The following is a 13,326-nucleotide window of genomic DNA, read 5'->3' on the forward strand; positions in this document are numbered from 1 at the left end:
AGTTAAAAAAGGGTAATGTTTGACCACGACCGTCACGAAAGCTATGTGGACATTTTGTGTCGTTCTCGAGAAGTTAGAGAAGAGAAGAATAAACTATCCACTGCATCCTTTCACTGGGTTGGAGGAAAACGTGTTCTGCCGCTGTAGCTGCTGCTGCGTTTCCTCTCCGGCAGACACCCTCCGTTTGTCCGAATCGTACATCGATCTTTGGGTGACAACGGTACACCGAGAAAATAAATAAAATCGCTCACTTTCGATGGTTCTCCGCCAAGCCGTACTCATGTGTTTCATCACGATCCGGGTGGCACGGAGTCGGTCCGCATCACCGTACCATCGTGCTTGGTGACCTGGTTTATTTATTTATTTATTTCACCTCCCAGCACTGATCCTCCCCTGCTCCAATCTGAGAACTCATCCTCCCCGGCGAAGGAAAGGGAAAAGCTTAATGCGCTTCGCTCGAGTGGCGAGCAGCGAAGTGTAATAAAAATACTAAAACCCGCTAAAACCCTCCGAAGGATCAAGGGCCCTTCTCGTCGATCGTCCGCTGTCGTTTTTTTTGCGCCCGCTTCATTTCGCAGTTTTAACGTTCCCACTTACAGCGCGCGCAACTTGTTTGCACCGGCGCGTAACGTCCACCGTGACCGGCCTCCGTGCACCGTGCGTTGACGCGTCGTGAGAACTTTGTAAATTGAATTAAAAATCAATCAACCCGAAAGCCCATGAGTTCGCACTGGCGATGGTGGCGGAGTTTGCTTCCCCATTTTTCCACCCGGGGAAGGTAGTTGGGTGCTGCCGTGCACAAAATACGTGACATGGTCAGAGCAGTAAAGATGGCCGATCAATCTCCGGCGCGTTCCGACGCAAGAAAGGCAAATTAGAAGGGATGGTGTGAAAATACGAAAAAGAAACGCAATCGTGCATATTATGTCGCCGAAAGGGGGTGTATTATTTTTTTGGAGAAGAAGAAGGAAATATAAGTGTTGGGTACCTTTACAGCACTAAGAGAACAGTTGCTTTAAATGACCCATAACGTTAATTAGCCAAAATGAAACACGTGCACTGTGAAAGATGGGTCAACATTTATAAACTCAAAACAAAATCCGTCACTGTACAAAAGAATCAGAATTCAGGCTATATATGTTCTATATGTTTTTCAAATGGTCCAACCATCCGATAAGAAGTGTAAGTCTCTTACCACGCAAGACGTGTAAAACGTCAAGCTATAAATAGTTGTTTAGCGAATATGCGTATGTGGTTATGACGACTAAAAATAAAATTGTAGTCTTATTTTGACCGTGGAAATGTAAACTATCATGACCGATTATGTTGTTACTGACAATGATAATTTATTCTGTAAAATTAAAAAATAGTAAAGCTGTTATATTTAATATTTTAGCTCGGACAAAATAATTCTTACTTTGAGTTTTGTCAGCCTGTCTATAATAAAAAATACATGTCCTTTACATGACCGTTAAACAGTGATAAAATTCGCCACACAAACTGGGCACAAGGAAGACAAATACGACCCCTGACAGATGCTGCAGCTGTGGTGGCTGCGGCTTGACGAAGAAAGTGAGAGGAATCTGATTGATGTGTTTCGCGCATGTGTGAGGCTCGCCGCTGCTAACGTGTCATGTTATATGATCACGTACGGGAGAGTGTGCTCATGTTGTGCATCGGTGCACACCCGACGTGACACGGAGTTAATCGATGTTACTGCCTGTCGCGGCCGATGCGGCCGCTGGCTGCCACCTCGATGGTATGGTCGCGATCGTCGCCATTGATTGATACGCGGCAACGAGTGAATGGTGAGCGAAAGTGTTTCTTTCCTCGTTGCTATTTGCCTTCTCACGGTCTGGGAGAGGGTAGTATATTGTGTATGTTTTGCTCGTAGAAGCTATACGATTTTCGACTGCATTCGCTACTATGGGAGAGAGAAGAATGCAACGCCATAGCATCTTGTCGAGATGATTGTAAACAAAACATTTCAAGGAAGATGGGGCGCGTATATGCGAAACGTGTAATGTTTTCCTGGCTCCAATAAAGTTCAGAAGGTGAAATGAATGTTAAAGCAAGTAAAGCATTAAAAAAAATCTCGTACGATCCCGATCCTGCCAGGAGTCGAACCTGGAATCTTCTGATCCGTAGTCAGACGCGTTATCCATTGCGCCACAGGACCCCTTTGCTATGAGGGTTGCTAGAAAAGTATTAGAAAAAATATTGCACCGAAATCTCATATAGGTGCGTGAATCATTTTTTGCGTTTTTATTCGATTAGATTTTCGTTTCACTATTATGTCTTACTATATTTAATTTCTTTAAAAAATATTAGAAATAATATAAGACTAACAAACAAGAAACATTCTGGTCTTTACATATATATATATATATATATATAGCTCTTTATTAATGTGCCGGTATGAGTATTTCGTATTATATTTTGTCCATTTTATTTTACAGCTAGTCTTTCCATTTATCTCAGGATTTGCGTCAATAATAATTAAAATTATTGTACAAATGTAACACTAATTTAATTAATTTGTTTTTATCACTTTATTGACAAAGTTTGCTTTCCATTGTCACATTTTTACTACATTTTATTAAAGCATAAACTTTCGTTCACTTTGATCATATTCATTTTCAAAGATTTATCTGCTGACGTATGAACAAATAAATCTTTGACAAACACATTGAAACAAACTTTTATTGCCACACAACACATCCCATTTATCTTCGGACTTTAAAAATTTATTGTCCAAAAGCGAACACGAAATATCGCTATACGTGTTGTTTGCTGCTACACTAAAAGAGAGCTAAAATAACTCTCACTCCTTTGTATTTGCCTATCACATATATGCTAGATTTTGGCTAGCTGGTGGTGAGTCAGGAAGCAAACAAAAGCTAATTTAAATCACACCAACCGCTGCTAGTTGCTACCTTTTTTTATTAAATCTTTTCTCCATTTGATAGACGGTTAAACCACTCCCAAAATCTTTCAAGGTTCCTGCGCACGCACGTAGGGGATGGTATGTTTTTCGACCAGATCCGCTCATGCTTCACCTACCTCGTTTTGCATCCTTCAGTCTATTCCGCCTTCGATTGGTGTGGCAGCCACAGGGTTGACTGTAGTGGCCGGCTTACGCCCACCTGTGAACCTGAACTAGTTTTCACCTGATCTCGTCTAGGAAGGAGCGCACCGTATGTTTTGCGCCAAGATACGAAGGCGTACCGCGGAACAGCCTACGACGCCAAGCAGCACTCATTGTTAGGGTGCAGGAAAGATCCTTCTCGGCCGACGCGAGGCGTGGATGATCAAAATCGATCAAACCGGTAAGCACCGTGTCGCACGGGAAGGCAAAGTATTCAGGGCCGCTCTAGACCTGCCATGCCACAGCCTGTGCCAGCGACAATCGTTAACTCGAATCAGAAACTCAAAACATCGTAAATGTGCACGAGTGCGCGCGCCAACCCTAAGAAAACATCGTGTTTAGGCGGGTTGCGCGAAACCCATCGGTGCCCAATCGGACTCGATTTACATTTTATCTTGCACGTACGATCGAAGCAATCAAAGTGCTACCGAAAAGTGAAGTGGAAGCACGGTGCCGACCAAACAATCGGTAGCTTGTTGCGAGGTGTTTGAGCAGAAAATGCAATAAAATAGGTAAGCCTTCCCCCAATCGATCTGAAGGTTCCGCAGATTGATCGGAACTCATTTTCTCTCATCGAGTGGGGTCGCTGGATATAGTGTTTTTGAATTTACTGTGCATGAACGTGAAGCATGTGTATCGGAGAGGCTGAGAAAAAATTATGAATTTAAATACTTAAATTAAAGCTGCATCTTTTGCAACAACATATTAGGGAAAACTGTTTCTCACATCACAAGGCTCACCCAAACGAAATTCCTGACAGTTGCCTTGGATTAACCTCAATAGCAATCCCGGCCAGATTCAAATGGCATCGCAGGAAATATTTTCCCACACAAAGATGCAAATGCAACTAGCACGATCGAATGGCACTTTGGTAGGTCGATTTGCATGGCAAGGAAATCGTAGAGAATCGTAGATGGACTTTACGTGTGTCAATCCCCCTAGAGATCTTTTGAATGGTTTTCGTTTTTTTAAATTGATCAGACAATTTATCTATATTTATCCATAAGTAATAATCCATACTTGCAAAAACGACTGATAACGGTGATTACGGAAATTAGTTTCTTTGCAAACAAACTGTTTCTGAAAACCAATAAACTTTTTTTATGCATCACATCTTTATGCTCATTTGTCACTTTCGTACGTTTGGCACATTTTCCACGCACTGTCAACATTGATCATGGTAGATTTGTGCGCGTTGCGGTCAGTGCGGGAGTAAAACAGCCCGCAAGAGAGTAGTATCCCGCTAGAACAACCACATACCATGTACGTCTGCAATTGCACCACGCGCTTCGCACCGTCTGCAATGCCATCCATCATCATGCATATCAAAACATTAACCGTAAATTTATGCCAATTTAATTGAATTACGATGAATCTATATATTCAACCACGAATGCAATAAATCAATTTCTGCTCGCTGCACTATGCATCTTTTAGTTAGCTAGGGTTGATAAGTACGTCAAGGCGGATTGTTTTGTGTTTTTCATTCTATGCTATATAATCGCTGTATTCTCATGCATTGCCTAGTGTTTTTATTAACTTATTTAATCTTTCTTAGTAATTGATTGAGAATTAGGTAGTTGTATATTTAGATTATCGTTACAAAAAAATGTGTCTACATTTTTGTAGTTGAAATACATGTTTATCAATAAATTGAAATTCGAATGACTGCTACTGGTAATCACAATAGTTTAAATCACAGCACAGCTTTAATCTTTCATAACCAGCAGGCTTATAAAAGTATTACAACACAAACTTGTGTGCGAATGAAATAGATAATTTCTTGCATGCTGTTTGTTTCTCAGCGTTCTAAGAACTAAATCAATTTTGTCCTGCCTAGAGAAAGGCTTCAAACGGCTGCACCCGCTCCCGTATTCGACGGTGACAGGCGTTAAAGTACGTCGTGTTGGAGTGTGTTGACACTTCACTTCTCGCTTGAACTACATCGACTGAATAGAAGAGGGTCGCCCATCGTAAAATTACACAAAAGCCGGCAAAGGGCTAGCGAGTGCACACTTTATGGTGCACGTTCTCCCCGCAACAAGTGCAGCATTTGCATTTCGAAATGCAAATGCGTGAGAGCGACAAACGTCGGTTTGAGACAGCCGCGTCCCATTAGCGAACATAAATTTTATTACAGGGTTTCAGTAGAAGTTATAGATAATGGCAGCGGCTGAAATGTACTATAAGTGCAACCATCCAACGTTTTGTTGTGGTGGGCGATGAAAGAGGTGGTAGGATAACTAAATCTAGTCGGTTTACTTATCGTATAACGTGCTCGTTGCAGCAGTATAAACTTGTATAGTTAATATTTTTTATTCAATTCATTATTAAATTTTTGAACATCTACAATCAAAATATCATCACTGTCCCAGTTAAGGCAGGTCAGGTGCATGAGAAGCTCCTTCCATTAGCCTCCACAACGCTCACGCTTCCCCCTATGGAATGAAACTCCGCCACGTAACGAATGAAATGTTCATATAAAAACTAGCGCCGATCGAGATTTGCGTCAGGTTATTTTGTCAACTTAAGATTGGCAGCCCAACACCGACACCGACTTGTACATGCTTTGATCGACAGTTTAATTTACTCGAGAATGCAATTGGGACGAAAGGGAGCATTTGGTCGTACGCTTCGCAAACTGTCGCATTTTGTTTCAATCGATCTTTAAAAAAACAAACGCACGCGCGCACACACTCACGCATATACACACATACACAGATAGAGCGTTCAAGTGCCACCGACGTCGATGCTTGAAAGTTGCCGCCACTGCAGCAGCGTTCCACGTACGCAGCCACATTTGATCGGCGGCCTGTCTCGGGGGGTTGTTGTATCTTTCCCTTCCAATTTCTTTTGATCCTGCCCCACGTACCTGTTGGCTGTGCCCTTTGGCGGTACGAAAATGTGCGACTTCTGTCCGTCACTTGAGCGCAAGCGAAGGTACGAACGCTAAGTCCGGCCGGAGCTGCCACGTCCAAGAGCGAGACATTAAATAGATTGTAGCACCACGTGTTTGCCTTCCCCTTTCACGCCGCTTTACGATCGTGCATTCTGGGCCGCACTTGACCGGCATCCACAAATGCGACCGAGAGCGGGTTAGCCCCTCGTTAGCCCTCAAGGGTAGGTCGGTGGTCGGGAAAAAGTTCGAATTCACCGCCCATTCACAGTGCCCCAGCCCCAGCAGAGGTCATACGCACATGTTGCCGGAGCATGTGTCTCCATTTTTTGAAATCATTTTGCGCTAATGAAGCGGACCCACACTGCGCAATGGGTCACGAGCAAGAATCATACGCGCGGCTCCCTTTTGCTTTTTCCTCACCGTGGTCCAGCTAGCCAGCCGCTGCCATTCTCGGGCAGCAAACTCGCAATGGCGCGGTGACAACAATTAAGTGCACAGCCGGGGCAGGTTGGTTCGCTAGTTGGTAGTTTTTGTTTAGTTTTTGACTGGCGCAAAACGAATTGGTCACCACGCGAATGGCAATTTAATTGAAAGGACACGAACATTGATTCGGAATCGATTGGCGGGGTGCATTGGGCAAAGGGAATTTGAAGGGTGCAAAAGGACGCGGTCACTGTCTGGCCGCGTCTGTGCGGGAGGCTCTCTCGTGAATGTATGGGTGCGCAATTGTGATCGGATTAACTTTTACCAACACGTGGGACCTCTGGATTTTTTTGGTCGTTGGAGCGTTTGAATTCCCATTGATTTGATTGCTCCCATTTCACATTGACAGAAAGGGGTGGGATTTTTAGTGGGTGAGAAATTCGTGAACTAGAAAGAAGGATTGAAATTGGTCAAATAGTAATTCAATAGATTGCATTGCATTGTGATGTATAGCGAGAGTCACACGATTTGTTGAGCTGATGGTGGTAATGGAATGTATTATGGAATGGGAAAAGTAAATAAACATTTTGTAATATAGTTGCATGAATGATCTCTATTTTTTGTTGATATTTAAATAAGTTGTAATGTTTCAGTGATGTCAAACTAATGAAATTCACATGTGTGCACCTACTGAATATGTATGTGTGAATGATAATGAAATAACACGATATAATTAAAGTTAGAGAGAAAAGGATTATTTATTTGATAAATAATCCATATATGTAGTAAATATTTTGGATTTAATATTTTCAAAATTAATGTTCATTTCCTGAATTTGAAATAATTTCAGGACTTGAAACAATTGGTTTATTAGAAATAAACTAAGGGTTTTGATTGTGGATAATTTGTTGAAAAAAAATCCATTATTTTGGGATTTATTTCAAATTCAGGAAATGCATCAAATTTCATTCACATAAACGAATTTTGAAATGATTTTAATGTAACTCTAAGAAAATATATCCTTTGATCTCCGATCACACCTTTGATCTTTCCTCAAAACACAATGTGATGTTGGATTAGCACAGAAAACAAAATATCACCTTACTCTGGACTCGCATGTCATCTGGATGCAATCGAGTTAACCCCGTTTGATCTCGAGGTGAGGTTGTCACATTATTAAAATCACACCACACCCCTTCTAGGGCAGGAGGCGACGGCGGGGGAAAATGATTGGAGACAAGGGAAGAGAGAAAGAACCACCTGCGGGGTAACGAGTGGTAGTAGCTGCTGTTAACCTCCTATTGTTCCTGCTGACTTGCATGTTCACCGCAGAGTGGTTTTTGAGCGACCCCCTTTCGATGGGCCCGCCGGACTACCTGGCATCGTATTGCTATGGGGTATGTCCAGTGCCAAACAGGGATCAAAGGTGGAACGGAGCAACGTACGGAAATTTACATTCGTTCAAAGCCTCTCGGCGTCACCCGAGCGATAGTGAGTGCGGGCCACATGTATTACCGTGCTTGCATTGCACCCGGCCAGGGCTAAGGGTCCAATCGATCGATGCAATTGTTCGAAGCGTACGTTGCATTCGTTCCATTTCGTCCCTGGTGGTGATTTGCGTCCGGCGGGTTTGGTTCGAGTCTCAATGCGGGTAAATCGATCCCTGCTGGGCTTGGGGTCGACCAGGAACAGATTGCTTTGTCACCCTGGCAGCCACGAACGCTTCGTCGCGGTACAAGCTTGAGACCTCCTGGGGGTTTGGGAGATGCGCATGATAAAGCGCGTGAGTGTGTGGGCCGCGCGAGGTGTTGATGATGGTATTGCCGGAATGTTGAGTATTAACCAGCAGCCAGCAGTAGTCGAGGATAATGGAAGATCTCCTGTTCGCATCTGTTTCGCATTGCAGAAGGTGCAGTGGCAGTGGCGAGACAAATCACGGTCTGGATGCAGCAAGACACAGGTGAGGTGTCGAGCCTAGCACAATGGTACAATTGTGGCAGGTTGTCGCCGTGAAATTGAATATTTACATAAGATCTTGAATGTTCATTAGCGATGGATTTTATGAGGACTTGCAGTATTGTAATAAAAAGATTGAAGCTGATTGTTTCGTGAACGAGCAGAATGCAGCACAATGCATATTTCAATATTACTTTATGCTATTCAGTTAAGATGTTTCATATCAGCGATAAATTATTGAGCAGGCTATTTTCGCATCTAACAGGATGTTCCATTGGATGCTTTAGCATCTATAGAATAACACTTCGATCAGTCAATCGATCACAGGTATAAAAATCTTTTTAATATTAACGTGAACAACGACGGGGCGCTATGTGCGCTCGACAATTAGAAGCCCTAGCAGCTCCGGCTACGAACTACATTCCGCAAAGCAAAACCATGCTCATATGGTTCTTCTGGCTATGTACGTTGGCATTCGTTTCTGTTTCGGTCGAACAATTATTTATAATTTTATTCGTAATCAATAAAACATGGACGCTTGGTTCCAGACCAGCCAGCCACGGTGTGCGCGAGACAATACACCCAGTTCATATCCACCCTGTTGACCATTAAAAGGTATCTTGTCGAGAATAAGCACAGCGTGAATGGGACAAACGATTTACCCTGGAGCTTATACAGTTGCGAACAAATGCAATGCGCGCGCGGGTGTTATGTATTGTGTTGAAAGGTAATACGCTGCCAGTGAAAGGCAAAGAAAGTTACGAATCTTGTGGTTTCGATTGCGTTTAATGCTTCGTATGCAAATAACACACAGAAATGCTCACGAATCATTGGAGCGTGTCGCCTGTCTAAAATCTCCCGCGAATACACATTTTGTTGCGGAAAATCGATAATAGCATGTGGTGTAGGTGCATATGTTGTACCAATTATTAGACAAATACATAATTATAAAGTGTGGATAACATGGTACAGTTTCTTTTGACGTTAATTGCCTAACAGAGTGTTGATATAGGTGTTTGTTTGTTTTAGACAAATGTACAATGTTACGTGTTATACAATTTAAGCCACAATAGAAATGTTTATGAACTTCTTGTAATTATATTTTTTGTTAACTAATATTCGCTTTTTTTCATTCATAATAAAACTAGTTTGCTAGATTAGTTTATCTAAAATACTAAAATTATTATCATACTTTTTCTTGTTTTTACACTAAAAGAAATAAAATAATTTGTAAAGTTATATTTTATTTCTTGATTTCACCCTATTCATCCAGTGCCGACTTTGTTTATAAAGTACAAATTGTTACAAAGTTAGAGTTTGTTGCTGTCTCCCTAACAATGTTTGTACTTTTTTATATTTTTCTTTTAACATTAACCGTGGGTGTAAATCATCTTTAATGCTGATATTGAAGAGTCTCTCTAACCAAGTCGTTTCACCTTTGAAAAGCATTCGTGCTTCTTCATACATATCGAATAGTTGCTTGGAAATTTGTAACGGGATTTTGAGAATTAAACACTTGCTTTGCTCTTTAATAATCCTAGAGTGTTCATGTTATGGGAAAAGTTCATGTGAATTTTTCGGGTATACTCCGATTTGGTTACCGAAAAACAAAAATAACATGTTTGCTCACGTTTCATGCCAAACATTTCACTAAGCTCCCTTTCACATATCAGACCTTATTCAGCTAGCAGCTGTGATCATAGATCATATATTGATAAATTGCACGTTTGAAGTTTTCACATTGACGCCACATCCAACGATCGTCCCATTTGCGATAAAATACACCGTGAGCGTTTTGCACCTTCCTCCAAAATCCTCCCTTTCTCGAAAAAGCCTGAACCGGGGCTTCCCGAACCGGTTAGTAAACGGGCACCACCCAACATTGAACTGTGATATTTTACAGTTTATTGCTTTATTCGACATTGATGCCACGATAACAGGCAATTATCGGTCGATGTTTATTGCTGGCAGCATGATTTATTCGCGATGGGAAGTGTTTAACCCAAAAAAAGCGAAAGGGATCCTTCCCGATATAATCTGGTTTACAGGAAGTGAGGTAAAAATTCAACAAATCATATTCAAACAAGATATACATAAGACGGTTGTGTTTCGTCGATAAAAGTAAACCATCAATAACGGAAGATTGTTCCAACCGTTGGACTGCTCTAGATGCCCCGTTGAGTATTATCATCCCGATCAGCTGTGACTGCTTCGTTAATGGCTCGAGGGTAAACCAGACGACCTTCAGTGACAGACAAGAAACGAGAGATGCGACGACCATGCAGGTTTCGAGCGAATTTTGGCAGATCATTGTAACGGATCGCCAATTTGCGAGCATCGCATCGCCCACGGGGTTGTGATCGGTGAATGTGCCTCGGTATTTGGGAAAGGAAGCGGCCTGTGTCCGAACTGGAAGGGAGGGATTTTCAAAATAGGATCATCGTTGGCGAAAGACGTACTTTTTGGAGGACAATCGCGTGAGTCAAGCAAGAGGTTGGGTCGAACGAGAGAGGTCGAAGAGCGAGAGGTTGTGGATGTAAACGGTTTCAAATGTAAAGCATGTCTGGTTAGAAATGAGGCACGTGCCATGTGAACCTTTAACACTTTTTATATTTACAGTCCAAGATAGAAATCTATTTAGAGCTTGGCATGGTTTCTGTGTTAAACATGACACAAACGATATATGAAATTCATCTGTACATACAATCGTAAGTACTTGTTATTGGGATGTGATGATATTCTGAACGACTTTTCCCTATATTTGATGCTGATGATGTTTTCACCAAATTTTATCAGAATCTACTCATTTCAATCTGTAGACAAACCAATCATTTAGTATTCAATTTAATATTAATTTAACATGACTCTTCTGTCACCTCCCTGGCCAACTACTTTTTGAGTTTTACTTGATTTCCCACACAATAAATCGCTCTTCAAGTTCGAGTAACAAATAATAAATATTAGGATATTGTTTGTTATTAGGGTAATTATTGGTTTCGCACTGACATGCTGATGCAGAATTGTACAAGCACAGAAAGATGTAACAAGATTTGGTACATGCCATTCCTAATATAATTTCCTTACAGGGTTTCTCAAGCCACCGAAACTTCGTAGCAATACTTTTAAAACATGCAAGAGGGATCTCGAAATTGTACATTTGTATCTATTTATCATTTTCCATTGTATTGAAACACTTTATTTCGGGGCTGTAAAATACTAACTCAAAACTGGAAAACTGATGTACATTTGTGGTAAACGTCCTAGCCTTAACCTTGGTAGCGTAATTATTTACCGACGTAGGTGTCATGTAAACAGATATGTTTGACTATGTTATACATGCAAAGGTGTTTTAGGGAACATTGTTGTGGGAGCAAGAATCATTGTTTATTTACGTGATTTGTATAAAACATCCAATAATGATCTGAATAGAAAATTGATTTATAAAATTGATATTTTATCACCTAACATAAGCTAAAAAGTAATCGTTTCCTCTGCTGTAAACATAAATTTCCGGTTACCACTCACTCAGCTCGCCCGAACCATCCTCTGCAACAGAGGTCACGATCGCGTACGACACGCCACCCGGCCGTCCCCGCAGGCGGTAGAACGCGGGGCAACTTCAGTGCCATGGCTGGAGTAATTTCCGAAGGCGATCGCAACCACCATTCCGGTACTTATCGGCAACGTAAAACCACCCTCAAGAACAACCACGCACCGGCTGTGATTTGTAAAGCGCCAGCGGCACCTTGCAACCATGACCTCGATCGTGCCTCTCAGCAGCGATCGTCTACGGAAGCAACGAGGCTCGACACATGGCTTACGATTATTAAATGCCGTCATCCAGATGCCGACTTCTTTAGCCGGACAGCCCAAAAACCGTGAGACGGCAAATTTTTCGGCCCATTTTGTACAACGATTCATTTTTCTTATCGCGCGAATTAGATCGTTAAAAGTTTGGCATGAAAGAAAGAGGAGTGGGCCGCCGTTCTTCCGTCCTGCGAATAACGCGTATAATTGAGCTGTTTTGTTTGGCGAGACAAAATGGTGACGAATTATGATTAGCAGCTGCTGCCGTTTCGGAAGGTACACGATGCTTACACAACGAATCAAGGTACATGATCGGCAAGGAACCGAGCTACCGAATTTGTACAACGCGACCTAACAAAGAAGTCTGTGGTCCAAATTTTATGATCGATCACTGCTGGCTAGTAAGCAAACAATATCTTGGTGTGCTGTATGGGTAGGCTTTTCAGCAGCCAGACTTACCTCTTTTGCAGACAGAGGGTCATTGCCAAGTCCATTCTGAAAGAGAAGAGAAAGAAAACATACAAATTATCAAACAATGTCTCAACAAACCGAAAACCAAATGGTCGCGATTGAGATATAGATTTCATTATAATTTATTTTAATTGGTTCTAGCGCAAGCGCGACCGGAAAAGCCTTGTACTTTATGTAGCGGGAAATAAAATTTTCAACCAACACGTTCGTTCCAATCGATCACAACGAAACCGATTAACATCGGGCCATCTGTATTGATTACGTGTGCTCACACACGCTTTCGGCTAGAGTCTAGTTTGCGAGGTTGAATGATTAAATTTATTCATCCGCTTCTGCAGCGTGCGTGCGAATGTTTTTTTTCTCTCCCTTGCGCGCGGCGGTGGTTTTGCCCCATTTGTTTCGCGATCAAATGGGATCAACGATTATAATTGGCAGAAAATGTAAGAAAACTAGCAAAGCCATTGCAGAATGAGCGGGACACTATTAAGCCCACTGAGAGTTAATAAATTGTGCAACCAGCATCTTTTCATGGTCGTCAAAATGCAAATTTGGTGGCATAAATATTCAAAATGAAAGATTCAATTAATTTTCCATCAAACGAATCATTCCGATGGAACTAAAT

At 41.8% G+C, this 13,326-nt stretch overlaps 1 protein-coding gene and 1 non-coding gene across 2 annotated transcripts in view; both read right to left on the reverse strand.

Annotated features, from left to right (window-relative positions):
* LOC120959474 (Krueppel-like factor luna) overlaps window positions 1-13,326 on the reverse strand; it is a 145,287-nt gene that overhangs the window by 90,095 nt on the left and 41,866 nt on the right. The window contains exon 2 of the mRNA XM_040382892.2: window positions 12,693-12,728. Within this exon, the coding sequence (XP_040238826.2) occupies window positions 12,693-12,728 (36 nt within the window). The remainder of the gene's footprint in view (window positions 1-12,692; window positions 12,729-13,326) is intronic.
* On the reverse strand, window positions 2,107-2,179 carry Trnar-acg (transfer RNA arginine (anticodon ACG)). Its single transcript has one exon. It is a non-coding gene; the product is annotated as a tRNA-Arg (tRNA).

Source organism: Anopheles coluzzii, chromosome 3 (assembly GCF_943734685.1).
Source record: "Anopheles coluzzii chromosome 3, AcolN3, whole genome shotgun sequence".
In the NCBI taxonomy this organism is placed as follows: domain Eukaryota; kingdom Metazoa; phylum Arthropoda; class Insecta; order Diptera; family Culicidae; genus Anopheles; species Anopheles coluzzii.